This window comes from Madurella fahalii (genome assembly GCF_045866475.1).
Source record: "Madurella fahalii IFM 68171 DNA, scaffold_4, whole genome shotgun sequence".
Taxonomy (NCBI): Eukaryota; Fungi; Ascomycota; class Sordariomycetes; order Sordariales; genus Madurella; species Madurella fahalii.
The window spans coordinates 5,105,507-5,133,027 of record NW_027263974.1 but is presented as its reverse complement, the minus strand read 5'-3'; the positions used below and the strand labels follow the sequence as shown (position 1 = coordinate 5,133,027).

At 55.5% G+C, this 27,521-nt stretch overlaps 6 protein-coding genes across 6 annotated transcripts; 2 read left to right on the top strand and 4 right to left on the bottom strand.

Moving 5' to 3' along the window:
* Nucleotides 1–335: 335 nt before the first annotated feature.
* MFIFM68171_08451 (Fusaridione A synthetase fsdS) lies at nucleotides 336–12,967 on the top strand (the record flags this gene model as incomplete). Its single annotated transcript, XM_071063871.1, has 11 exons — nucleotides 336–733; nucleotides 888–1,123; nucleotides 1,190–1,368; nucleotides 1,423–1,840; nucleotides 1,915–2,562; nucleotides 2,634–4,746; nucleotides 4,811–5,031; nucleotides 5,110–8,049; nucleotides 8,117–9,260; nucleotides 9,329–10,032; nucleotides 10,083–12,967. The coding sequence occupies 11 exons, from the start codon at nucleotides 336–338 to the stop codon at nucleotides 12,965–12,967; spliced, it is 11,886 nt and encodes a 3,961-aa protein (XP_070919972.1).
* A 263-nt stretch (nucleotides 12,968–13,230) lies between these two features.
* Nucleotides 13,231–14,614, bottom strand: MFIFM68171_08450 (Voltage-dependent anion channel-domain-containing protein; the record flags this gene model as incomplete). Its single annotated transcript, XM_071063870.1, has 2 exons — nucleotides 13,231–14,341; nucleotides 14,403–14,614. 2 exons carry the CDS (start codon nucleotides 14,612–14,614, stop codon nucleotides 13,231–13,233), a joined length of 1,323 nt encoding a protein of 440 aa, XP_070919971.1.
* Nucleotides 14,615–16,140: 1,526 nt separating this feature from the next.
* Nucleotides 16,141–16,518, bottom strand: MFIFM68171_08449 (uncharacterized protein; the record flags this gene model as incomplete). Its single annotated transcript, XM_071063869.1, has 1 exon — nucleotides 16,141–16,518. One exon carries the CDS (start codon nucleotides 16,516–16,518, stop codon nucleotides 16,141–16,143), a length of 378 nt encoding a protein of 125 aa, XP_070919970.1.
* A 4,050-nt stretch (nucleotides 16,519–20,568) lies between these two features.
* MFIFM68171_08448 (Glycosyl transferase family 8 protein) lies at nucleotides 20,569–22,099 on the bottom strand (the record flags this gene model as incomplete). Its single annotated transcript, XM_071063868.1, has 2 exons — nucleotides 20,569–20,801; nucleotides 20,893–22,099. 2 exons carry the CDS (start codon nucleotides 22,097–22,099, stop codon nucleotides 20,569–20,571), a joined length of 1,440 nt encoding a protein of 479 aa, XP_070919969.1.
* Nucleotides 22,100–23,915: 1,816 nt separating this feature from the next.
* MFIFM68171_08447 (Oxidoreductase) lies at nucleotides 23,916–25,244 on the top strand (the record flags this gene model as incomplete). The annotated part of the gene is made up of 1 exon (XM_071063867.1): nucleotides 23,916–25,244. The coding sequence occupies one exon, from the start codon at nucleotides 23,916–23,918 to the stop codon at nucleotides 25,242–25,244; it is 1,329 nt and encodes a 442-aa protein (XP_070919968.1).
* Nucleotides 25,245–25,999: 755 nt separating this feature from the next.
* Nucleotides 26,000–27,215, bottom strand: MFIFM68171_08446 (Mitochondrial inner membrane protein 1; the record flags this gene model as incomplete). Its single annotated transcript, XM_071063866.1, has 2 exons — nucleotides 26,000–26,755; nucleotides 26,817–27,215. 2 exons carry the CDS (start codon nucleotides 27,213–27,215, stop codon nucleotides 26,000–26,002), a joined length of 1,155 nt encoding a protein of 384 aa, XP_070919967.1.
* Between the last annotated feature and the right edge of the window lie 306 nt (nucleotides 27,216–27,521).

Here is a 27,521-nt window from a genome sequence, read left to right as displayed (position 1 = left end):
GTCCCGGATTCGGAGTTTTTCGGTCCACGTCTTCCTTGTCTAGACCTGCGGCACTACTAGCCGGTGTTATTCGGTCACCGCGTTCTTCGCCGCACTCGAACGCGCCCGAAGCAACTCAAACATGTCAGTATGAGCGCCTAACGTAGCGGATGCAATCTCTACTAAGTTTATCAACCCCATCGTCACCCTCATCATGAAGAAGAATATGGTCAGGAAACTGTGTGCTTTGTCCCTTCAACGTTTCTCCACGACTCCTCTGTTTACCGGGATCGGCTCGCGATTCAACATTCTTGCGTTCTTACCTTTAAACTCCTCGCTGTAAAGATACGTTCAGTATGGCCTCCACACAGGAACCAATTGCTCTCATTGGAAGTGCCTGCCGGTTTCCCGGCGGCTGCAACACGCCTTCGAAGCTGTGGGAGCTGCTGCGCCAGCCTCGCGACCTGCTCAAGAGGGTCCCAAAGAACCGCTTCGACATCGACGCCTTTTATCACCCGGATGCTACCCATCATGGCACAACAGATGTGCAGCACTCATACTTTCTGGACGAGGATCCGGCTGAATTTGATGCCCAGTTCTTCGGGATCCAGCCGATGGAGAGTGACGCGATCGACCCTCAGCAGCGGATGCTCCTCGAAACCGTCTATGACTCGCTCAACGCGGCCGGTCTGCCAATGGAAAGCCTGAAAGGCTCCTCCACTGCCGTCTATGTCGGCCTCATGTGCGATGATTGGTATGTAAACCGGATGTGAACCGGGACTATTTACGCCCCTCACGGCTTACCTTGGAGTCAAGCAACAAAAGCATGCCTCCCAAGGAAAAGCAGTTGTTTCCCAGAACCCTTCCTAAAGTCCCTAAAAACTCGAGTTACTGACATTGTTGGGTAGGTCTGGCATTTTGACCAAAGACTGGGACAGCTTCCCGACGTATACGGCCACTGGTATGGCGCGTAGCATCATTTCGAATCGTATCTCGTATTTCTTTGATTGGCACGGCCCTTCAATGACCATCGATACGGCCTGTTCTTCTAGCCTTGTGGCCGTCCACGAAGCTGTCCGTACTCTCCGGAGCGGCGAGTCTCGTGTAGCGATCGCAGCCGGCGCGAATCTCATCCTCAGCCCAGGTAAGTAGCCAGTGCAAAACTGGCGATGATGCCGGAAAGTCTAATGCTAGTATTAATATTTTCTAGGCATGTACATCGCTGAGAGCAAACTTCGTATGCTTTCCCCTACTGGCAGGTGCCGTATGTGGGATGCATCGGCCGATGGGTACGGCCGTGGTGAGGGTCTTGCTGCTGTCGTTCTGAAGACACTCAGCCAGGCAATCGCGGACGGTGACCATATCGAATGCATTATTCGCGAGACTGGGGTAAATCAGGACGGCAGAACTTCTGGACTAACGATGCCAAGTAACCTTGCCCAGACGGCTCTCATCCGCGACACCTACTCAAGGGCTGGGCTCGACATTACTAACCCACAAAATCATCCTCAGTTCTTCCACGCCCACGGAACTGGTACCAAGGCAGGAGACCCCCAGGAGGCTGAGGCCATTTCAAGGGCCTTCTTCCCTGCCGATGACACGGATCCTGTTGACGGGAAGAAACTTTATGTCGGCTCGATCAAGACCGTCATCGGCCATACCGAGGGCACCGCAGGCCTTGCCAGTTTGATCGGGACCTCGCTGGCGATCCAGCACCGCGTCATACCGCCTAATATGCACTTCAACGAGCTAAACCCAGACCTCCGGCCATTCTATAAGTGCTTGGAAATCCCGACGTCAGCACGAGAGTGGCCCGCATCGACGCAAGGCCACCCCCTACGCGCCAGCATCAACAGCTTCGGTAGGTAGTTACTACCTGCCAATACTTGGCCTAATCTTATTGACCTGAAGATGCTGACATACATCCTTTCTCAGGATTTGGCGGCACGAATGCGCACGCCATCATCGAGAGTTACCAGCCCCATGACGTTGCCCAGGACTCGGGGACGCAGCTGTTCAGTCCCCTGACATTCTCGGCCAGCTCAGAGAAGTCTCTCGCAGCCACTCTGGCAGCATATTTCGAGATTTTGACCGCCAACGAAAAAGTAAACCTACGCGATCTGGCCTGGACGCTGCAGACCCGTAGGTCGACTCTGGCTTATCGCAAAGCCATAACCGGCGCAACCCTGGACGCCATCAAGATCAAGCTGGCGGCTGAACTTGAAGACGACAAGTCGGGTAAAAAGAATTTAAGCACACGTTTTAGCAGCGTATCAAACCCGCGAGTCCTCGGCGTCTTCACCGGCCAGGGAGCACAGTGGCCGCGGATGGGTGCAGGGCTGCTGGAGTCCTCCGCTTTCGTCCGAGCGCGGATTTCCGAGTTAGATGACTCCCTCGCGTCACTTCCCCCTGCGGACCGTCCCTCGTGGAGCCTCCAAGGAGAGATCCTCGCCTCAGCAACATCGTCGCGTATCGGTGAGGCGGCTATCTCGCAACCACTCTGCACAGCTGTGCAAATCGTCCTGGTTGACCTGCTCCGGACCGCTGGTATTGAGCTACGGGCGGTGGTTGGCCACTCCTCAGGTACGTGCATCGATTACCAAGACTCTGCTCCTCATGCAGATCAGAACACGTCCGCTGACCAAATTATCCAGGCGAGATCGGCGCCGCGTATGCTGCGGGTTTGATGTCGGCTACGGACGCCATACGCGTTGCCTATTATCGTGGCCTGCATGCCAAGTTGGCTGCCTCGCCAAACTCGGGCGCTAAAGGTGCCATGATGGCAGCTGGTACGTCTGCGGAAGACGCTGCCAACCTCTGCGAGCTTGATGGATTCCGCGGCCGCATCCAAATAGCCGCCATCAACTCTACTGCTAGCATCACGCTGTCCGGAGACGAGGATGCGGTGGAAGAGGCCATCGAGATCTTCAAGGACGAGCAGAAGTTCGCCCGCCGCCTGAAGGTCGATACGGCATACCACTCTGCCCACATGCTGAGCTGCTCCGGGCCATACCTCGCTTCTATCCAGGACTGCAATGTTGAAGTCCTCCACGGCAGTGGCCCGACGTGGTACTCTAGCGTTGTTGAGGGTGCTGTGATGTCCAAGGACACCCTGGCTCACGATTACTGGGTTGACAACATGACAAACCCAGTCTTATTCTCCTCAGCCATCGAAAATGCGGTCGCCCACTCCGGCCCCTTCGACCTTATTGTCGAGATCGGGCCCCACCCAGCGCTCAAAGGGCCTGCCTTGGATAACCTCTCGCAAGCCGGTGCAGCGGCACCATATACGGGAGTTCTCTCTCGTGGCAAGAATGACTGCGAGGAGCTCTCTTCGGCCCTAGGCCTTATATGGACCACGCTTGGATCCGGCTCAGTCCGTTTCGACGAATTTGAACGTCTCATCTCTGGCTGTGTCGAGCCAAGACATGTGGTGAAGGGGCTGCCCATCTACCCGTTCGATCATCAACGAGCCTTCTGGACCGAGTCCCGCGTGTCAGGGTCTTATAGACAACGCCGCACCGCACCACACCCGTTGCTTGGGAGTATCTGCACTGAAGCCACTACCCCAACGGAGACCATGTGGAGGAATATCCTGCGCGTCAATGAAATCCCATGGCTACAGGGTCATAGGCTGCAGGGCCAGGTCGTTTTCCCAGCCACTGGATACGTAGCTATGGCGATCGAGGCGCTCAGCATTCTCACCAAGGATCGCGGCGTTGAGGCCTCATTGTTCAAGGTGTCTGACGTCCGTATCAACCGGGCTATTGCATTCAACGATGACAGTTCCAGCGTTGAGACGCTCTTCCGTGTCAGAGTCATCGAATCCAGCAGCCATCACATGTTGGCCGAGTTTACGTGCGAATCGAGCCTAGCTGAGGACAACGCAATGGCCTTGAATGCGAAAGGGCGCTTAGAGCTCAGCCTAGGCAACGCCTCACCTGACACCCTCCCTCTGCCAAAACCCTCGACCCTTTTCAATATGGCGGATGTGGAGACAGACCGCTTCTATTCGGCGCTGGCCAAAGTCGGCTACGAGTACTCGCATCCGTTCCGTGGCATAGCCGAGATCAAGAGGAGAGTCGACTTGGCGGTGGGGGTGATCGAAGACCAGTCAGGCTATTCATGGGAAGATCAGCTTATCGTTCATCCTGGCATGCTTGACACCGCCCTGCAGACCATATTTGCTGCCTTCTGCTCCCCGGGTGACGAGCGGCTATGGTCCCTCCACGTTCCAGTCCAGATCGACGCTTTCGTCATCAACCCCGTCTTCTCTGCTTCCGGGTCGGGCTCTAGCAAGCAAACGATCCTTCCATACGAAGCGTCGATCAGGGGCGAGAATTCTTCCTCGGGCATCATTGCCGACGCCCATCTGCTCTCGCAGGATGGACGCCACGCCTTTGTCCGCATCGAGGGTGTGAGCCTAGCGCCCTTCTCACCTGCCCAGCCCAAAGACGACGCAGTGCTCTTCTCGAGCTTCAGCTATCAACTGGCGGGCCCGAACGGCGCCCTTGCAGCTCTCGGGGAGCGGCCGACTGAGTATGAGATCAAGATGGCCAAGGATCTGGAAAGGGTCTCATACTTTTACCTCCGGCGCCTCTCCGAGACAATCACATCGGAAGAACGAGCCCGTACTTTGCTCCACTACCAGCGCCTATTGAACTGGGCAGACCACGTCGTGACACTGGTGGACCGAGGCGAGCACCCTTTCGTCACGAGTGAATGCAGACACGACACGCATGGCCAAATCGTCAAAATCATCGATCAGTAAGCCATTTCGCAACCTTCTCCAAATCAGCGCTAACATCTGGGGGCCTGGCCCCTGAACTAGATACCGCGAGCGTGTAGATGTGCAACTTATTGAGTCGGTCGGCGAGAACTTGCCACAGGTGATCAGAGATAATTCCAATATCCTGGAGCACATGACCAAGAACGGCATACTAAGCCAGTTCTATGAGGACGGGCTGGGCCTCGCAGCCTCGAACCGCTGGATCTCGCGCATGGTCAGACAAATCTGCCACCGCTATCCCCATATGAACATCCTAGAGATTGGTATGCTTGGACTGTTTGTTTTTCTTTCCATTTCCTTCACCAGAGGGCCTTGACGCCGCTAATCGCCGACATATATAGGGGCGGGAACGGGAGGCTCTACCAGGATTATCTTGCCAGCTATCGGGTCTGCCTTCTCGACGTACACCTACACCGACATCTCCAGCGCCTTCTTTGAAGCAGCTGAGGATCGATTCAAGGAGTACTCGGACCGCATGGTCTTCAAGACATTCGACATGGAACGGGACCCGGTAGACCAGGGCTTCGTAGAAGGCTCGTACGACCTGGTAATCGCGTCCAACGTACTCCACGCCACTGACAAGCTTCATGAGACCATGAGCAACGTCCGACGTCTACTTAAGCCCGGCGGCTACCTGGTCAATCTCGAGGTCGTTAACAACGATCCTTTACGCAATGGCCTGCCCATGGGCGGCCTGCCTGGTTGGTGGATTGGGGCCGAGAGCGGACGGCCGTGGGGTCCAACGCTCACGCTCTCGCAGTGGGACGAGCTTGTCACGGCGTGTGGCTTTTCCGGAATTGAGACGGCAACTCCCGATTATGACGAGTTGCATCCCTTCTCCGTCTGGGCTGCCATGGCTGCCGATGAACGCATCAATCTCCTGCGAGAGCCACTTTCCTTGCTGCTAGACTCGACGGCCGACGAGAGGCCTCAGCTGACTATCATCGGAGGAAAGTCTCTGAGAACATTTGAGCTAGTGGAGCAGCTCTCAACGGCCCTCTCCGCCAAGTTCCCTATCGTCAAGCGGGTCCGTTCCGTCGAGGCGCTCCTCGCAGATCCCATTCCTAGCGGCAGTACAGTCCTGAGTCTTACCGAGCTCGATGAGCCGTTACTACGTGCCGTTACTGAGGAGAAACTCGAGGGTCTCAAGGCCCTGTGGCGCCTTGGGAGGAACATCCTATGGGTGACCCGGGGTTCGAGAGCAGAGGAGCCGCACTCGTACATGATGGTCGGCATTGGTCGGGCTATGCGCTTCGAATACCCCAACATTAATCTCCAGATGCTAGATATCGACAAGATCGACTCGCACACACACAAGCTCGTTGCGGAAACGCTCCTCAGACTACAGCTACTCGATGCCTGGCAACGAGAGAAACCATTGGCGGACCTGATGTGGTCTTCGGAGCCGGAGATCGTCGTTGAGAACGGCCAGACCCTCATCCCCAGACTATACCCGAACAAATCGCAGAATCAACGCCACAATTCCAGGCGGCGGGCCGTCTTCGACAACGTGGACCCGCAACGGTGTGCCGTCCGTCTTGCCAGCAGCGGTCCCCGATTACTCGAGCTGCAGCGCATCTCTCCATTGCAACTGGAGGCGAGCCAACGATCAGGCTCAATCCTCCGTGTCTCTCAGTCTTTACTTCAGCACATCAACATCAGTACCGTTGGATATCTCATGCTCTGCATCGGCACCGACGAATCCACCGGCACCCCTTTCCTCGCCTTGACCGATTCGACCGAGTCTCCTGCTCTTGTTTCGCCCCGTTGCGCCATTCCTCTTTCGAGCAACTCCCCCGATTTCTCATCAATGGCTCTGCTGTCCACAGCAGCCGTCATGATTGCACACCAGGTTCTGAGCTTGGTTCCGGACAAGTCCGTTGTCTTGGTCCACGAGCCCGGCCAGGCGCTCAAAGACGCCCTCTCTGCGTACAACCAAACCAAAAAGACGGGCGCGAAACTCTTCTTCACAACCTCTGATCCGTCGGACAGGGAATCTATATTTATTCATGGTAATCTTTCGGCACGTCAGATGAAACAAGACCTCCCCAACTCGGTCTCTTTCTTTGTCGATTTCTCAGATTCTCAGGGAACACCATCCAAAGCATCACGCCTGATCCGTGAGAGCCTGCCTGAATACTGCCAGTATCTCCCGGTTTCCCGGTTTCTCGGGAACGAGGTACAGACCCGGCCGGGCTGCGATATCACCGCCGCCGGTGATGTTCTGCATTCTGCTTGGGAGGAAGCAACCTCAGCCGGAGTCTGCATCGAAGCTAAGCCCCTTATCTCCCTGAGTTCCCTCCAAGAGCACAACTCTGTCGCAGACAATCTCTCTGTGATAGATTGGACGGCCTCGTCGGCCCCTGCTCGGATCCTCGCCGTGGATCACGGTATCATATTCCGGCCCGACAGGACTTATCTTATGGTTGGTCTGTCAGGCGAGGTTGGCCAATCCCTCTGCGAGTGGATGGTAAAACATGGAGCCAAATACGTCGTACTTACCAGCCGGAAACCCAAGGTTGACGAGAAATACATCAGACACCTCGAAGCACAGGGGGCAACCATACGGATCCTACCGCTAGATATCACGAGCCGCGAGTCGCTTCGGAAATGCCATGATGAGATTAGCCGCACTCTACCCCCAATCGCCGGTGTCGCGAACGGTGCCATGGTGCTTAAGGATATCTTGTTCGAGAAGATGGACTTCGATGCCCTCAACAACGTCCTTCGCCCCAAGGTGGAAGGCAGCAAGCTGCTGGACGAGCTCTTCCACGACGCACCGTTGGACTTCTTCATCATGTTCTCGTCTATCACAGCCGTCGTTGGTAATAGCGGGCAGAGCAACTACATTGCAGCCAACATGTTCATGACGGCCCTGGCATTCCAGCGCCGCAAGCGTGGCGTCGCCGGGTCAGTCATGGATATCAGCTCGCTGGTGGGCATCGGTTACGTCGAACGGTCCGATAATTTTGACGCCGAGTACTTCGCCAATATTGGCTACACCAACATCTCGGAGCAGGACCTGCACCAGATGTTTGCCGAGGCTATCCTCGTTGGTAGGCCTGACTCGGCCGAGAGCGCCGAGATCGTCACCGGGTTCGCCCCCGCCTACGCCGACAAGGAGATCAAGGCACAGTATCGCAGCGACCTGAAATTCTGTCACTTCATTATTGAGCGCCCTGGTGCCCAAGGCAGCTATGCCGCCAACGGTGCTTCGGTCCCGGTGCGGATACAGTTGGAGGGCGTCACGGCCAGGGATGAGGCGCTAGGCATAATCAAGAGTAAGTGTTTCTATGCAGGCATTAGCCGTGCCTCTTTGGGTTGTGGTATGCTAACAGATGTCAACAGACTCCTTCGAATCTAGACTGAAAAAGATCCTCCAGATACCAGCAGATGAGCCGGTCAATGACACGGCGGCGCTAGTTGAGCAGGGTGTCGATTCTCTGGTGGCTGTGGAGATCCGATCCTGGTTTTTGAAGGAGTTGGATATTGACATGCCAGTGCTGAAGATTCTGGGAGGAAATTCCGTCGTTGACCTCCTCAACGATGCGGTTGAGAGAGTACCGTCTTCGATCCTGCAAGTCGCCACCACCGACACGGCAGTGTCTCTGTTGAAGCCCAAAGAACCATCCGAGGACGCGAAGTCACTAGTGCCCACCCTCGCATCCGCCAGCAGCAAGAGCTGGACCCCGACCGAGAGCGGGAGCGCGAGCGGAACCACGACCCCGCCTCAGATCATCCTGGAGGAGAAAGCCGAGAGCGCGCCGGAGCCAGCAGCTGGCGAAGTCAAGCTTAAGGAGGTGAGCTGGCGCGACTCCACAATCCAGGAATCATCCGAGGTAACTGAGAAAATGTCTTTTGGCCAAACTAGGTTCTGGTTCTTGAGCCATGCGCTGCGGGACCAGACAACGTTCAACATGGCCTTTTCGGTCCGGCTCGAGGGGCCTATTAGGGTGTTGGCACTCCAGGGAGCCGTCGAGGCAGTGGCACGGAGACACGAAGCCCTGCGAACCCGATATTTTTGGTCGGGCGACAATCTCGACGTCCCTATGCAGGGAGTCTTGTCGAACCCCCTAATGAAGCTGCAGACGAAGCGCATCTCGGACGAGTCTCAAGTTCAACAGGAGCTGGATGATATCAGGTCCCACGTCTGGGATTTGGAGGACTGGGAATCCATGAAGCTGATCCTACTTTCTCTTTCCGATACGGTTCACTGGTTCGTTGTCTGCTCCCACCACATCTCTCTCGATGGGATCAGCTTCCAAATCTTCTTTGCCGACTTGGAGAGGGCCTACAAGGGCTTACGCCTTCTCCCCCTTCCCGATGAGTGTCAATACAGGTCTTTTGCAGGCCAGCAACGACGAGATTACGAAGCCGGCCGCATGAAGGCGGACATCGACTACTACAGAAGCATACTCCCTGCTGTTACTGAACCAATCCCACTATTCTCCTTTTCGAAGTTGCGTGTTAGAAAACCTCTAGAGCTGTACGGGTGAGTTGCCCCCTTCTACCGATGATAGATACATTAGTGATCTGTATCTTGACGGTATTATTGTCTAGCTCCCATCGTGCGGATATCCGCCTCCAAGCCGGTATCACAACAAAGATCAAGCAGCTCGCCCGGCGAAACCACTCCACCACATTCCACGTCTATCTCGCCGCGCTGCAAGCTCTGCTATTCCGTCTGCTTCCAGAGACCGAAAGCTTGTTCATTGGCATCGCGGATGCCAACCGAATGGACAAGAGGTTCATGGGCAGCCTAGGATTTTTCCTAAACCTTCTCCCCGTCCGCTTTAACCGACCGGCTACCGGGTCGACGTTCAGTCAGTCGGTAAAAAATGCTCGTAAACAAAGCTTTGCAGCACTGGAGCACTCGGCCCTGCCTTTCGACGTCCTCCTCAACGAACTAAATGTGATCAGGACCGGAGACTGCACCCCGGTCTTCCAAGTATTCATGGACTACCGCCAGGGCGTCCAGGAAAGGACGAGATTTGCCGACTGCAAAGCCGAGGGAGAGAGCTGGTATATCGCCAGAACCGGGTACGACATGTCACTGGACGTCATCGAGAACGCTGCTGGTGATTCTCTCCTCACCCTGAAACTACAGGAGAGCCTGTACTCGCAGGATCATACCGAGCTGCTGCTGAAGGCATATGTGCACCTTCTGGAGACTTTTGCAAAGAGCCCATCGTCAGACGTGTTGCTCAACGAAGCGCCACTATGGCCAGAGGCCGAGGTAACCAAAGCGATCCAAGTCGGGATGGGTAAGCAACCACCTTTGTCTGCCTCTCAGTTGCTTCTAACCAGCGAATAGGCACGGCTATGAGCTTGGACTGGCCTGAAACTGTCTCTCATCGCATCGACGACATGGTCCGAGGGCACCCGGAGAAGGTCGCTTTGAAGGATAGCCGTGGTAATATCTTGACTTATCGAGACCTGGGCGGGCGTGTCAACTCAATCACTCAAGCCCTTCAATCGGCAGGCGAGTGCGAGGGTGCGGTAGTTGGTGTCTGCCAGGAACCCAGTGCCGATTGGATCTGCTCAATGTTAGCCGTCTTCCGCGTTGGCGCGACGTATCTGCCCCTGGACCTACGAAACTCCATCCCTCGTCTTGCAAACATCGTCCAGCAAGCCAAGCCGGCGGTTATCATTTGCCATCGGGCAACTGCGGGCAAGATCAGGCTCCTGTCTGGTGAGGCAAAGATCGTTGATATTACCAACTTGGACCGCTCAGGCACAGATACCGCCAACACAACAGCCAACCGTGCAAAGGCAACTTCAAATGCAGTCATCCTCTTCACTTCAGGGTCAACCGGCACGCCCAAAGGCATCATCATCACCCATTCCAGCCTTCGTGCTCAGAGCGAAGGCTACTCACGCGCCTACGATCTGCCTTCCAGCGCGGCAACTTTGAAAGTTCTACAGCAGAGTGCATTCACGTTCGACTTCTCCCTAGACCAGACCTTCGCGGCCTTGTGCAACGGTGGATGTCTACACGTGGTCCCGGCCGAGCATCGCGGTGATCCGGCCGAGATCACAAAGCTCATGGTCGAGGAAGGCATCACGTACACGTCAGGGACGCCGTCCGAGTACGAATTATGGTTCCAGTTCGCAGCCGCCACACTTTCGCGCTGCTCTTCGTGGACCCGGGCTTTCTTCGGGGGCGAGCCGCTCCCTAACACCCTGGTCCAACAATTCCGCAGCCTCGACCTACCGGACCTGCGTATTTTCAACAACTACGGACCGGCCGAGACTACGATTGCGTCCACTAAGGGAGAGGTGGTGTACCGTGATCCTGGGTTCGAGCTCCCAGTACCCGCAGGGTTCATGCTCCCAAACTACTCGGTCTACATCCTTGACAAGGACGGGAAACCGCTCCCTCTCGGAATTCCCGGCGAGATCACCATCGGCGGCGCCGGTGTAGCGGTTGGGTATCTCGGTCTGGATATCGTTACAAGGGATCGCTTCATCCCCGACCCCTTCGCCCGGCAAGACAACAGCTTCGCCTCACAAGGCTGGACGACTATGTATCGCACTGGCGATCGGGGCTGGCTGCGTGGCGACGGTGCCCTGTACTGCGACGGACGCATCGATGGTGACACCCAGATCAAGCTACGGGGATTCCGCATCGAACTTGGCGACGTCGAGAACGCTATCATTCAAGCGGCCGCCGGCGTCCTGTCTAACGCTGTTGTCACCCTACGTCGTGAGTCGGAATCGGCCCCGGCCTATCTTGTAGCCCACGTCGTCTTTTCGGCCCAGCAACCGATAGCAGATCGCCAGGATTTCCTGGATAAATTGGCCTCCACTCTTCCGCTTCCGGATTACATGATCCCGTCTTTGATCATCCCACTAGAGACGCTACCGCTCACCGGTCACCTCAAGATCGACAGGAAGGCGATTGCGACTCTCGAATTACCAGTTCAAGTTCCGAGTCTTAGGGTCGCCGCGGCCAGAGACCTCACTCGGACCGAAACGAGACTGGAGAGTCTTTGGAGACAAGTCGTGCCGACGGCAGCGGCCAAGGCAATCATTGATGGCGAGACTGACTTTTTCCATATTGGCGGCAGCTCGATCCTTCTTGTCAAGTTGCAGGCCTTGATCAAAGGGGAGTTCCGCGTCGCACCCAGGCTCATCGACCTGATGAGCGCGAGCAAGTTGGGGCCAATGGCATCTGCCATTGATGCCGCTGCGGCAGGTGGCTATATTGACTGGGCAGCGGAAACGGCCGTACCGGCGGAATGGCTCGCGACAGCCGGTGCGGCTCATGGGGCAACAGACACACGGGGCAGTGCGGGTATGAGAATCTTGCTGACCGGTGCCACCGGATACCTCGGACGACGGCTCCTTGACAAACTCACCAGCCTAGATGTCGTATCACGGATCGACTGCCTCGTTCGTCGTGGCTCGGACCGTGCCAGACTCTCGTCGACCTCTCCCAAGATCACCCTCGTCGAGTGCGACCTCAGCCAGCCCGGGCTTGGCATCGGCACTGGAAAATTCGCATCCTTGTCTCACAAGGCCGACGTTATCGTCCACTGTGCGGCAAACCGCTCGTTCTGGGATGACTACGAGGTGCTGCGGCCTGCGAATCTCTCGTCCGTCAAAGACCTCATCCGGCTTGCGCTTCCGCGCAGAGTGCCGATACACTTTGTATCCTCTGGACGGGTGGCCGTCTACGAAGATAATGCGCCGCCTGTCGACGGAAGCGATGGTTATGTGGCCAGCAAATGGGCCGCTGAGGAGTGTCTGCGGCTGGTGGCGGCCAAGGCGGAGCTGCCCGTAACGGTCCACCGGCCGGTTGGTCTCCCCGCCGACGCAGTAGCCTCGGTCGAAGATGGCGTGTTGAAGGAGCTGTCCGACATCGCCAAAGCCTTGAGTCTGTGTCCCGACTTTAGAGGTGTGAGGGGCACCGCGGACCTCCTCCCGGCCGACGCGATGATTGAAGAGTTGACAGGTTCAATAATCTCCGGAAGCGCAGAGTCAGGTTTCCGTGTAGTACGCCATGGCGGTCGAACTCGCGTGGACTTTGAGCCATTTGTACGGGAGGTGGAATCCAACGCCGAGATGAAGGGCCTCGAGCGGATCCCGGCGTTGGAGTGGATTGGGGAAGCTAAGAAGGCCGGATTTAGCCAGTTCATGGTGTCTCACAGTTTGATCATGACATCGGAGTCCGGAAAGGTGGTTTCCCAAAGATGAAGCTGCATAGTAGACTTCGAAGAGATAAATAACGGGTGGTTATGACTTCCGTGGAGAGGAATGAAGTAGATAATTGTAGTTTAGTCCAGCAAATATTTGTATAGAACGCGGAGTAAGGAGTTGAGGAGTTAGTTGAGAAATAACAGATAGAGCAAATGAATTTGGGTATCTCATTTCCATTACGAGTAAGCTTTTTGTGCCGAATCAGAATTACTAAGCAATGCTTCTTCCCATCCTCTATTTTCTATGTGCTCGAGCTTCCATCAACCCTCGTCCTCATCATGCCCGGGCCACACAATTTCTCTCTTGTACACAGCGCGAATGCACCGAAAGGCAACAAAAACCCAGCCTAGAAATAACAGCACGGTCATGACCGTGCTGAACCACAAAAGCCCCTCGCTCCCCAAGGCGGTCCCCATACGCATCGAGGCCAAGGTGAACCCAACATTGGGGAAGACAAAGCTCCACCAGCTGAGATGGAACTTCCTGTCCGGCATGCCCACCGCAACTGCCGCGGTGGCCGAGGCAAAGAACCAGAAACTCAACCCCCACAGAAACATGGCCGCAAAAATCGCCAGTAACCTCACCCCATTCGCCAGGGCCTGCAGCTCCTCTCCCTTGAGCCCCATCACCATCCCATGTTCCATCTCCGCGTCCCTTCCCAACTCAGCAAACACCCTGGGCACCTCCGCGGCCATGGCCGCCAGAGCCGAGCACGTGAAGCTGGGCGGCCCCACAGCGATGAACATGCCGGGCCTCTGGACGGGCAGCCCAAAGGCCATGAGCCTGGAGAGGTAGGTGGCGTAGAAGAAGACGGAGATCAGGATCCCGAGCCCCTGCGCCGCCAGCCCCGCGCACAGGACCGGCAGCGCCCCGCGCCCGGGCAGGCCCCTCGCGCAGGCCGCCGCGACCGTCCCGGCCAGCATGACGGGGAGGATGGGCAGGATCCAGGCCGGGGTCATGGCGCCGACCGTCAGCCGGCGCTCCTTCTTCCGGACCGAGAACAGCAGGTGGTACTGCACGACCGACAGCGCAAACGTCGCGCCGAGGTAGATCCAGAAGGCCACCCGCAGGAGCCCGGCCGCCAGGCGGGCGTGGGCGGCGGCGCTCAGGAACAGGCGGCCGTACTCGTTGATGTTGGAGAGGATGGTGGCGAGGGAGAGGAAGAGGGTAGGGACGAAGAGGGACTCGCTCGGGCGGGTGAAGGCGCGGCGGAGGGTGGGGCGGTAGAGGGTAAAGCGGGCAAGGATGGCGAGCGTGATGGAGAGGAAGAAGAGCAGGTCCAGGAGGAAGATGGCGAGCCCGAGGTGCGACAGGCCGCGAAAGCGGTGCGGGGTGACGGCGAGGGTGAGGGCGATGCCCGAGGTAGACATGCTATGGGGTCGTTAGCAGTTGAGGCTTTGAGACGCCGAAAGGGAATGTGGGAGACACGTACGTGATGGTATACCACGCGAAGGTGAAATGCAAGAGTCGGCGGCGCCATGGCAGGCTAGGTTGGAGGTAGGTCGGTATCCTCTCGAGGACCACTAGTGAGGGTTCGGCGGGCGCTGCATTGTCATCCTCGGGTTCCGGAGGTGGCATGGCCGACTCGGTGTCGGACTTAGAGCCGGAGAGCTCCCGACGTGGATGAGATATTGTAAGCCCCATGCTAGATGCAGATGTACTGTTCGCGACAACCGCCAAGTTTTGATAAATGAGGAGCTCTAGCTCATCCTGCTGGGGTGTGTCTCTTGTTATATTCCAACACGGGAATGTAACAACAAGGCATGAAGCTGAACATTTTCCCCTTCGGCGGACTCCTTTACAAGGTATGGTTGGTGCCAGGCCAGGAGATTCAACAACCAGACATATCGCAATGCCATAATTCGAGATAGTGGAATGTTCCCGCGCTGATTAAACCCCGCCGAATGACGCCATCGAAGTGTCTTGAACTGTTCATAAATGGAGTCTGGGGAGTGGATCACGGTGGGTGCAGTGAGGGTTAGGGCTTGCGAACCACCTGCTTGCAAGTCACACCACTGACCGATCAGGTTCTAGAATTTGTCCTTCACGGGCTGTATCCGCCAATTCACGCCACAAGGACGAGCAGTGCACCAGATCCATTACGAGACTTGTGCTGTTGTCGCCCGACTAGATGATGCTTTTTTGCCGATTAACTTGACCAGCAGACCTTTGGTCTAGATCGATGGAGCCGGAGAGGTCAAAACTGCAGCATGTGAGAACTGTCAGTTGTTTGCGTATTCGCCACGTGCTCACCCGCACACAACGAGCGGCATGTCACCCGAATTCTTTCGGACCACCATTAGAACACCGTTGCTGCCGACGCTTCTTGGGCCACTGGGAGCGGACGAGCATGAGTATATTACACTACTCTGTGTGATGCATGGAATTAGCATTGCAAGAGGCAACACCCACGCTTCCAAACCAAAGGCTTTCCTCCCAATTGTCTTTTGCTAGACGAGTGCCACCGCTAAGATCAACGCCAGATACATGTACCAAATCCCTGAGGCGCTGAGCAAGACCCAAACTTGTCTCTAATAGAAGACCCAAAGTCCCAAGCCAGATATCGCGTAACAGTCATAAAGCCATCATGACATATTGAATAACAAGATAAGAGTAAAAAGAGAGAAGGATGTTGGCCCGTGTTAGCCGAGCATGCAAATTGGTATCATGCAGAAACAATAAGCCAGATCGATGCAGTCGAGTAAAATGTGCTTTGACGATGAGCCCCAAAAATGCAAGCGATGTCAAAAGCGATGGTGTTTCCAACCCATGGACCGTCTAGATGCAAAAGGGGAGCAGAAAGATGCCTGTCGACTTGTTGCATGTCGGGCCTCGATTACCGGCGACGGTAATATATGATGCGGCCCAACTGTCAACAAGAACCGAAACTCCAAAGGGAAAAGAAATGCCAGAGTGCCGAGACGAGATGATGCAGTGTAACCCTCTCTGTGGTGTGGTCACGGGTAACAATGTCGAAGATCAAGCGGCCCGGTAGATCGCCGGGAGTCCAAACAAAAAGGGTAAAAAGCAGCATCGGCGGCCCCTATTGGAGGGGGCGCTTGCTGACATCAGCTCGGCCTGCCTCGCGATGTCGAGGTGAATTGAAGAACGGACGCAGGGTGTCAGACATGTTGCCCCTCGGATAAGGGTACGGGTGGGGAGGTAGGTCGTTAGTGCTTGACCTCGTTTGTCTGAGTAGCGTGGTGATGATGATGATGATGATGATGATGATGATGATGATGATGATGATGGTGATGATGTTGTTGATGCGTATGTTGAGACTTGTGCGTGTCGATCCGAACTCGTTCGCGCTGTCGCCCTCTTGTCTCCTCCTCCATGATGTATGAGCTCAACCTCCTCCTATCTTCCTCGTACCAAGCGCTCAGTGGCTTGCCCCCGAACATGAGGTCGTCGTCTTCAATGATGGTAGCTACCATCCATGAATGGCTGGAGAGGTCGATCTCGCCGCCGGTCGCGTCCGGGACGGAGAGGTTGGGGACCAGCATGCAAGGCTGAGATGTAGGGGTTGAACTTTGCGATGACGACATGGTGGTTGGTGATGCGAAAGGTGGAAGGAGATGATAGATGATAGAAGAGGGAAAAATAAACTCGACCGAGGCTCCCTTCGTGTGAATAAAAAGAAACGAGGCACCTTTGTGTCCGGGGCGGGGCGGGCTGCCTTGATAAAGCCAGCAGACCGCTTTCGGTGAAGTGGGCTCGGGATCCTACACAAATGCCTTGTTGTGGCTTTGCGTTGGCGACGGACCAGTCACTGTGACACAAGTCATCAATGGCTTGGCCTGCAAGTACTCGTAACCGCAACGGGGGCCGAGCAATCAGAGAGGCCCGTTTAGCAAATGGGAAGCAAAGCTCGTTGGGCGTTGCCCGAGACCAGGCCGAAGAGAGTCGGCTGCCTGTCGGGATAGAAGGCTGCTACGGATTTATCTCGAAAGGTCGAGAAGGCTGCTTCGGTTGGCCGGGAATGCGTCGTTGGCGGGCCTCGCTGCAGAGCGTGCGAGGCGGAGACGAAAACGCGGGGTAATATTAACGTTTCGGTAAACCCAAATACTCATGCGCGGCGCGGGGTTCGCGGTGGATGGGTGTTAAGGTAGTGGTGGTTCAGGCGGAACACGGGTGCCGTCGGAAAACGGACGGTGGGGGTGGTTGATTGCTTGGGTCGGAATGTGACCTGCCGCGAAGTCGAGACGAATGACAACCGTCGACGAATGTGCGCCAACGCTTTTGTCAACACGTGTGGCCGCACGGGTAGGTCGGCTGGCTAGGACGGACACGGGGCTTTTTAGTCGGCGAAATACGGAGCGACAAAGGGTTGCTGACACGGCCGGGCCGGATGATGGTGGGTGCACGCCGCACGCTGAGTGGTGTCAGGTGTCTGACTTATTAGGAGGTCGCGTGCGGGGGGATGTGCGTGTCGCTGCTGTGTAAATAAATACGGATGGCTGAGCAGTCAGATTTGCGAGCGAAATGGGCCACTGTGCCTGTTGTAGAGACACGTCGGTCGGATTCGGACCAAGGCGGGCGAACGGTGTGAGAAAATGGTGGTGGATGACGTTGTCTTGGGGCGGAACTGGTCACTTTCCTGCAGGTCCTCCTTAAATCGCGCCTTGACTGTCGTAGATTTTGAAGTGTCGCCGCCGCCACAAAAAAAAAAAAAAAACTCTGCTCGGATCGAAGACTCGAGGCCGTTTAACTCCGAAGCACCTGGACGATTCCCAGTAATCCGTGGTTCGGATGAGCGTCGACACTGTGGCTCCAGAGCGTTCAGTTTGACCCGAATGGCGAAGTCGGCGACGATCGCGTATCCAAGCTTCACGATGCAGCCAGATCTAGTTTACTCGGGACGGCGCGCAACAACCGCTGCAGTCCGGAATCGCAACTCAAGGAATGACGCAAACTTGCGCGCAGGCGCAAGATGAGGTGTTCCCTGTTGTTGTCTGTTTTGCGTCGGGAATCGCGTCTGCCCTGTCTCGTTCGGTCTTATGCGGCAAGATCGTCAACCGAACCAGGTCCGGAGATTTGCTGGGGGCCCGGTGCCAAGTTGAAATGCCGGGGCCGAATCGAGTAGAATGTCTTTCCAGCTTCTTTGTTTTCGCAATTGCGCGATAAGGCACCTCCTCCCGATCGACTTGGAAGCCTACGGGGAATCACCTGCTATATACGGCGGAGGCGCCTGCTTTGGGCCATCTATAATTGTCCAGCAAAATGCGGGCAATTTATGCTATGCCTTCCAGGTCTCGATAGTTCGGAGCCCGGTGGCCCAGCTCAGTCCCATTCCGGAAGTCTGAATGGGGCTGAATGGACCTCAGCCGTCAGACATCTCCCTGTCCGTGACACACACCTGCCCCGGTGAAGTTGGTGCATGTGAGAATTGTGAGCTGGCCCGTTTGCTGTTCCTGACAACTCAGGCATATCTATATATCTTATCCACTCGCAATCCACGGGTCGCACCTTCGGTTTGCCACGACAGTTGGGCAGCAGCTTAGCTCCGTTTCACAATCCCGTTTTCGCGCATCGGGGGGAATGGGCCAGGCGGCTGGCTGCGCGCAATAGGGCTGAGATGCCTGGTTTGGTACCAATTATTTAGTGGAGTGCTACGCCAAGTCCCACTGGCCATGAGCCGAGAAGTACATCTCCACAACTCTCGCGATGCAAGTGATTGACTGGGCCATCTTCAAATCCGGCGATCGATTCAGGGTTCAGTGCCGGCATAGGTACTTTTCTTACTCGCTATTCTTAACTCGAGGTGCCTTATGCTTCATGCGCTGGATCGAACTGATGGAAAGTGCCTGATACTAAACCCACGGCCATCCCTCTCCCGCCGGGCACGCCGTGGTACGTTCCCTGGCCCTTCAATCGCGGGCCGCCAGCATGAGGCGCTGATGCGAAAAGGCGGAACGATTGTAAGCGATCAAATGGATAGAACTCATAAGCATGCATGTAATCAAACCGTCCTTCCCAAAGTAGCCATCGCATGTGTCTTATACCTCCCTTGTGTCGGTGTGTCGGTATCCGGATGTCATGGTGTTCGGACCGCACAGAGCCCCGCCTTCCCTCCTGGTCATGAGCTCCGCTCCTTCTGGATCGAGTTTACCGTGCCGCAGAGAGAGGGCAGCGTAAAACAGTCATTTAAGAGCAAATCCAGGTGATTCGTCGGCAACGCTTTACGCCAAGTGCGACTCCGTTAACAGAAATGCTCAGCCGTTTCCTACAGATACCAGACACTCGATACTAAAATGAACAGCCCGAGCGGCAGGCGTTAGCTGAAGGCGACTGAGCGTTGTAAGCGCGTACCTGAATTAGAGATTCAAGTCCTCATTGAGCACTGTTCGAAGCTGCCATCACATGCGCGGTATTTCTTACGTGGGTAGCTGGCAAGCGGAGCATAGTGATGTTTGCCCCTCCCGATCATCGATTGAGCAGCGCAATCTGGGTGTTCGATATATTTGCCTTCGAAGCGGTGAGCCCTCTTTGCGCGATGTTGGTCCCTGCTGAACCGCGGGGTCGGAAACGTCAAATCCGCCACAGTCAGACGATCGGAACGGGTGGGGGGGGGGGGCTCAATCCCAAACTTAGCCGTCTCGGTCGCAACAACCGCACACAGTACTCGCATACTGAAGTAACTTAAGGTGTGCACAGCTCTCGTTCCCCATCCATCCGGGACGGGACTTAAATCTGGCCCGGGAATCTGGCGCTCCCAAATGGTCCCTGCATCCCCACAAACAATGACGTCACCGATCCATATGTCCAGAGTAACATGCTTGCGCATGCTCGCGCCATCGCCAATCCGCCGTCGGATCTGGGAAGAAAGCACTCGATTTCCTCGGATCGCTGCCAGTCGCTAGCCGGTTTTCAAGCAGTGGGCGAACAAGTTTTCTCGGGAATTGTTCTTAACCCGCCACGGGGCATACCCTCAACCGAAGCTTCAGAATCCGTGAGGCCAACCTTCGGAGACCGAGGCCATGTTATGAGTTCTTCCAGGCGACTCTCACCAATGAACTTTCCAAAGCGGTGGACCAGTATTCTCATACATCGTAGTAAGCTTTACCACAAGCCGCGTTATTCTCGCTGACTGGGCCGCGAATATGGCCCGGATCATCGGCGCTCGAATTCCGCTCCCAAATCACTGCAGGTGGCGGTTCACGTACCAAAACCACTGCAACTTTCCCTTCAACAAAGACTCAGTATCGCAGTAGAAGAAGCTGTCAGATTAGCCCCCGTCGTAACAGAGCGCGGTTAGACCAAAATTCGCACATGCTCCAGGTACTTTTCAGTCCTCCAACATAAGCTCGAAATATTTTATGATCCGTGAACCCACGCACACATACATATATATACATCCAGCTCTACCGTCCCCATATCCAACCATTTATGCCCAACGCCGAGAAAACTGCTCTTATTGCCGCCTTTGAGACGTCATCAACTCGTTCGGGGATTGTGCTGTCGTCTCATCCATCCAAACCGCATCGTACTTTGTCCAAAAGACAGTCGTAAAATCCGGGAATCCGAAATGGGTCTCAGGACACCCATACAATTATTTCTCCTCTTCACTCAAAATGAACAAGCCGCCTAAAGCCCGCTCAATCTTGCCAGTCTTTCTCCACCTTCCACGCATCTTCAAATTTCAGCCCAGCGCCTGTTATTAAGTCGCAGTCGCGGTGTCCCCATTTACGCCGGAAGATCTCCCTCCCGTTCTCGGTGATCAAATTTAGCGCCTGAGCCATACCCGCCGCGTCGTAGTAGAAGGGTTCCCCCTGTCCGCCGTGCTGGCCTAGTTGCCAGGTGTTTCGGTCTCGATCGCCGTGCTTGTGTTCTATATGATTTCTAGCGGTTAGCGGGGGGTCCTGATGTCTGAAGGCGGGAGGGAAGTAGGGGCAGATAGCAAAGCAATAAGGAGCACGCACGGTACATCCGGTCAGCTGTCATCCGGAGCGCATGCCATTTATCCAGATTCGGGTCTCCGGGCTCGTCGCGGGGGGAGATGCCTGCGCGCTGCGCTGCTGAAGGTTGTACCCCATCCTCCTGCACGTCCGCATCCCGCCGCGGCCACCAAGACTTCTTTGGCTCTTCCTTTGGCTTCGGTGGCGGCGGGTTCGGGTCGGTAAATTCGGGCTTGACGCCGTCGACACGATACAGCACTCTCAAGTCGGACAGCGACGCCGCGACATCGGTGATGATGGCCGCCTTGGCGTCCCTCATCGTCCAGTTGCGCATCGTCAGCCGGGAGTGCATGTCGCAGTCGGTGATGTAGTACGGGATAAATGTGTCCCACCCACCGACGTCCTCGTACGCGGCCGCGTTGACCAGCGCGAGGTGGTCATACGCGAAGAAGCGCGTCGCCCAGCGGGGGTCGGATCGGCGCGCTTCCTGCAGCGCCGTGAGCCCCAGCTCGTAGACCGACTTGTACCCCGGCTTGTTGTACGGCGGCGTCAGCTTCTCGCGGCCGTCCTCGTACGACAGCACGAGAACGTCCATGTGGCTCCAGAAGAAGTAGGGCCAGTCGTTGGCGTAGGTGAGGGATAGGAAGAAGTTCTGCATCTGCGCAAAGCTCAGCAGCGTCGGCGTCTGGACGATATTGACGCCTAGCAGCTCCTTGAGGACCGTATGGTTGAGATAAAAGGGGTTCTGCAGCGTTAGCTGGCCCCTCGCATTCGCCTGTTGCACGCCCGTGTTCTCTATGACGTAGATCTGATCGGCCGGCCATCCTGCCGTGATGTAGCTGACGACGGCTTGGAGGAGTATCGGCCAGCTGCGCGTGAAGCCGATGAAGAGCGGCGGGGCGACGGGGAGATCGTATTCTTTGTGTACATCCTTCCGCGGCACGTTCCACTCTGGAATCGGCGGTGGCGTGGACGTCGCCAGGAGAGGGAAGTTGTCTTTGATCGGTGGCGGCAGGTATGTCGGGGTCGGTTTGTATTTCGGCGTTGGTTTGGGTTTTTCCGCCTTGTCATCGGGCTTGGAGGCAGGCTTCCCGCTCTTGGTTTGCCAAAAATCACGGACTGTGTCTCTAGACGAGGGTATCACCAGCCCGAAGACGACGATACCCAATAGCGCGGCGACGGCGAGAGTCGATAGCGTGCGTCGCCCCGGTATCCTCAAGCTTACGAGCATCTTGGCTGACGATGGCGATAACTGGTTGGTATCGTTACGGCTCTCAACATTGGGTTAAAAATTAATCGGCGTCAAGGCCGACGAGATGCAAGCGCGGCGCGATGGGCGGCACCAAGATGAACCATTAGCCTGATAGAATATCGAGGGCGCGCGCTAAACTAGCGATTTGAGGCAGGTATAGATGGTGCGATGGTTGGAGGTGCGGGAGGAAAAAAGCATTCTGTCTCGCTCTGGTTCCCCCTACCTGTAGAGTACCAACCACTTGGCGAAATGGACGGGAGAATAGAAAGGTAAAATGTCAAATTGGCAGTGGCCGAAAAAAAAAAAAAAATAAAAATAAAAAATAAAAAATAAAAAGCCCAATGCATGTCTTCGTATTGGCGATGACCCGCCAGGGGCAGACGGTCGCATGGGCGGACAGTAGCCTGGTCAAAAGTCGATTGTCATCGGGGTCCGCATTTCTTGGAGCGCTAGGGGAAGCTAAGCAGAAAGGCATTGTAGGAACCGTTCGGGGAGGGGTGGGCAATGGGAGGAATATTAAAAGACCACTGGCGCATGCGGAGAATTTACTATAATTGTCTCCCTTGCCTCGATGCAAGCAGTCTCCTCTCCAGTTCCCATCGAGCACTCGTTGTCTCGTGCCACGAAAACTCTCTCCTCAAAAAATCGGTAACAGCACCTGAATCAGAAGACAAAATCTATGCCGTAGAGTACAGACGGGATGGATTGGGTGCTTTGCTGTCGCGTAAGCACTAAGAAGGGGGTAAAATATCTGGCATCCAATGTTTGGCCTCGCTGACGGAGGAAGCGCGGCGCTCCAATTTTGAGTGGGCCATCCCGCAGCTCTTGTCATGCGCGTTGCAGGTCCGTGGGATTCTTCGCCGCATGCGACCCAGTATTTGTACCCGCATTGGATCAGGCAGCAGGTTGGCAGGGAGCCTAGCTCTTGCTGAGGGGTGTGCCCGGTTGTAGCGAGTATGTTACCTAATTTATCAAAACCGACCTCTGTAGCAACTCCAAGCAACCAAGTAAATAAACATGGCTTATTACCTAGGTGGAAAAGAAACCTCTGTAGACGTACGGTACTGTACCTTGAGTACTAAGGTCACCGACCAAACCACTAGTATCCTATTTTTGACGGTACTATCGGTAATTGCACAGGAGAATAATGTAGCTGGAGCTTCATCGGGGGTCATCTAGGCGAGATTAAGCCGAGGCCATTTATTACTGCCAGCAAGTGCTCATCTTTGGTTCAACCAGCGGGCGACCTCGATCGATTTCGCCCAATAACCTGTAGATGCCGCGAGCACTCCCTCGTCAAGAAATACCAAGTGCGTGGATAAGATGACGGCGACGTTAAGCCACAACAATCTCACCGGATAGTATGCGCGGCCGATGACGCACCTTAATTACCATGTGAGGGAGTCTTACAAGATGACGAGTCTTGTCAGCCCGTCACATCCGATTATCAAACGCATTCATATATCTTTACGCAATACGCAGCGGGAAACACGATGATATGATCTGAATCATAGTGACGTTTCGGATGTAAAGGAATCAGTGGAACTGGATTAGTTTCGCTCCCACTCCAACCGGGTTGTCCGCAATGCGGTCGTAACGCGGCTTTGCAGCCGGTGATAACAACAAGACAATTGCGTGTTATATCCGAGACGTCGTCGACAAAAAGCCACTGCAGCGTGTCACCAATCCTATAAATTCATATACATCTCTACCGACCCCGTTCTCATGAACCCTTTTCACTTTCACCACCGCTATCGTCAACCCCAGTCAACAACACACATAAGAGACCACCACCATGCCACCACCCCTCCGGGTCCTTATCTCCGGCGCCGGCATCGCCGGTCCCTGCCTGGCCTACTGGCTCACCCGCCTGCCGTCCCCTTTACGCTGCGAGATCACAATCGTCGAGCGGCACCCGCGCCTGCGCAACTCCGGGCAGCAGATCGACCTCCGCGGCCAGGGCATCGACGCCATGCGGCGGATGGGGATCGAGCCCGCCGTGCGCGCGCGCCTGGTCGACGAGCCGGGTATGCAGCTCGTCAACGCCCGCGGCGAGCGCCAGGCCTACTTCGAGGCCAACAAGACCGGCAAGGGGCCGCAGGGGTTCACTGCGGAGTGGGAGATTATGCGGGGGGATTTGTGTGACGTGTTGTATCAAGCGACAAAGGGGTTGCCCGGGGTCAAGTATGTGTTTGGGTGTTCGGTTGAGAGTTTCACACAGAAAGGCGGCGGCGGCGGCGGCGGCGGCGGTAAGGTGCATGCCAAGTTTTCGGATGGCAAAGAGGAGGAGTATGATTTGCTGGTTGGAGCCGACGGGATCGGGTCGAGGATAAGGAGGCAGATGTTTACCGACGGAAGGCCGGATCCGTTAAAGCCTTTAGGCATGTCTCTTGCATTTTATACGATTCCGCCGCAAGAGGGTGATGACGATTTTGCGACTTCCTGTCATCTGCCTGGGCGGAGATTGATCACCACCCGCCGGGATAGGCTTGATTGCCTGCGGGTGTATTTGATGATGACAGGGGAAAACCCGGAGCTCAAGAGGGCTTTAAAGCATGGCACGATTGCCGAACAGAAGGAGGCTTGGGTCAACCTCTTCAAGCACGACATGGATCGCTCTTGGCAGATGCCCCGGTTCCTGGACGGTCTGCTGAACTCGGAGATGGCAAACGACTTTTACACGCAAGAACTGGCGCAGGTGAAGCTGGACAATTGGTCAAACGGCAACGTGGTGCTCCTTGGCGATGCGGCTTTCTGTCCATCGCCGGTAACAGCAATGGGTACCTCGGTTGCGATCGTTGGCGCCTACGTCCTAGCGGGAGAGATAGCCCGGGCGTGTCTGAAGGGTGCTCAAACGGGGCAGGCCAATCCTGCTGAGAACATACCCGAAGCATTGGCAGCATATGAGAAAACGCTACGCCCCTTTATTCTGGACGTGCAAAACGTCCCAGCCACTTGGATTTCGAAGATCTTGATGCCCCGGACGTCGTGGGGGATCTCTTGCCTTCACTGGGTGGCCTGGCTGGCGATAAAGTTGCGCGTTGACAAGATTCTGACATGGCTTTTGCCGTCAGACGATACAGGCACCTGGAAGGTGCCCGATTATAGCGAGCTCCAGGCATGACAGGCCAAGAGCCAATACCCGGGGCAAAAGGAGATGCTCCTTCGTTGACTATCTACGTAACATACCGAAAGGCTAAGGGTTAGGCGGAGCGCCACGTCAAACAACAAATAACAAACTCACAACACTTCTTACGAATCTCTATATATCTCCTTGAATTCATCCCATTTCTCATGGAGTTTGCACTCCACCCGCCCATTATATAATACAATTGCTCGACGGCGAGAGAGCATTCTCAGGCTTTTGTAGGATAACTGTGACGTTTCCAGTCCGCCTGGCCTGTAGTAAGATGAGATAGTGAGGTATTGACAAGATGACTACAAAACGTATTCTCTAAGACAACTTGGCCTTAAAATCATTTAGTACTATCTCATTGTTTCAATAATCCCCACCTCGACCAACACTGACTGTTACAGGCCCACACCGATCGTCCTAACTTCCCGTCCGCAGCCTGATCACTTAGCCTGTTCCCACAGCGTGGAACTCGACGCTGGCCCTAAAAGTTTGGCTTTGGAGGTACATAAGGAGAATCAAAGGTAGGGCAGGTCAGGCCAACAAGTAATCAGGTATCAGGCATTCCATGTGACTAAGAAATGATGATACAGATGGAAATAATTATTCGACGCTGATGAGAAAGGAGTGTTGCCCAGAGCTAGACAACCAACCCCGTCAGAACCCTGCATGAAGGCCATACATGACTCCTTGGCTGTTAATTATCCCTGTAAGGTTGTCATCCTTTTTTATCCGTTCCTTCGGGTTCAGCCACTCTTCTCCGCCTTTTCTTTCTTGTTCTTTTCCTCCTTGGCCTTCTTCTCGGCCTGCTTCCTCTTCTCTTCTTCCTCTTCCTTCTCCTTCTGGATTCTCATTTTTTCTTCCTCCTCCTCCTTAGCCCAGTTGCGGTTCTGGTCAGCAGCCATAGGCCGGATACGATCCATTAGCTCGCCCGTCGAAAGACTCATATGACCCTCGCCAACCTTGGCGCGGCCAACCAGACTGATGAGGAGGGCGGCTCCCACGACCGCCGTTAGCACGAACCGGTAAGTTCCGTACCATGCTGGCGCCCATCCCTTGGTTGTCGCCCGCGAATCCACAAAGTACGTGGACACGAAGGCGAGAAACTGGGTCACCAAAGCCCACTGGATAGGCATGAAGATGGTGGGCCAAGCCACAGCCGGTGCAATGACGCCGATCCCGTATCGGAATCGTGTACGGTCGAGCGAGGCCTTCTTCTCGGCGAACTCGAGACCCCAATGTATGGCGCCGAGGAAGGAGATGATTACGGCGCCGTATCCGACCTGGATCGGCTCAAGGAGCTGCAGCCAGTATGTGGCCGACTCGTGGCTGACCAGGAGGCTATTTATGAAATTCGATGTGGACGGCCATTCGGTGTTTAGTGCCCAGGAGAGGTAGACAGTGGAGACCGAGGTGGCCAAGTAGGGAAGTGTGCCAGCGAGGCCGAGGCCGAATGCTTCTCGAGGCACAGAGCTTAGCGCGAGCGTTTCTTTTATTGTGTTCTGGGGGTAATGTTAACTCCCGCGCTTTCCTAAGGTAATCTGTCGATTGTTATGAACATACCACGTCGCCTTTCAGACCCTCCATCACATCTTGTTGAGGTTCTGGTGGTGCCTGGCTTTCTTCTACCACCTGGCGGACCGAGGACGAGCTCGTAACCTCGTCTGGGCGGGATTCAAGTTTCTTCTCGCCCGCTTTCTTCTCGAACTCCTTGTCTATTTTGTTTGGTTGCAACGGGGGTTTTGTCGACAGTAGAGCGCGCTGTGTGATGTGCAATGCCGTGCATGGTAAGCGCGTAGGAAGTGGGCTCGACCGTATTTTAGGTCGATCGGATGTGTTTGACAGCGAGAAGGCCCGCATGGTCAGCGGCGCATTCCGCTGGGTTTGCAAATGGATGCCAACGGCAAGTCTGTGGACTTGGCGGCCGGATGGTCGTGCGGTCCGGAGCGTGGTGGACAACATGGGGGGCACTAGCAACTTTACTGTGATCGATCACGGTTCTTGGGCAAATAAGGTACCTTAGGTAGGTACCCTGGTTTCAGGAGGGTAATGGGGGTAATGGCGATAAACTGATTAGAAGTGGGAGGGGCGGGTAATTCCAGGCGTGAACGAGCGTGGCAATGGGTCGAATGCACGATCCGACGCGACATCAGAGCGAAGAATGTTCTAAATTAGTAGTCTGCGATCTAGAGAGAGGAGGTTCGTCCTTAATCCGAGCAAGCTTGGCTGCTTCCACGTCAAACCGCCTGCTTCAAGATGCAAAGCTGC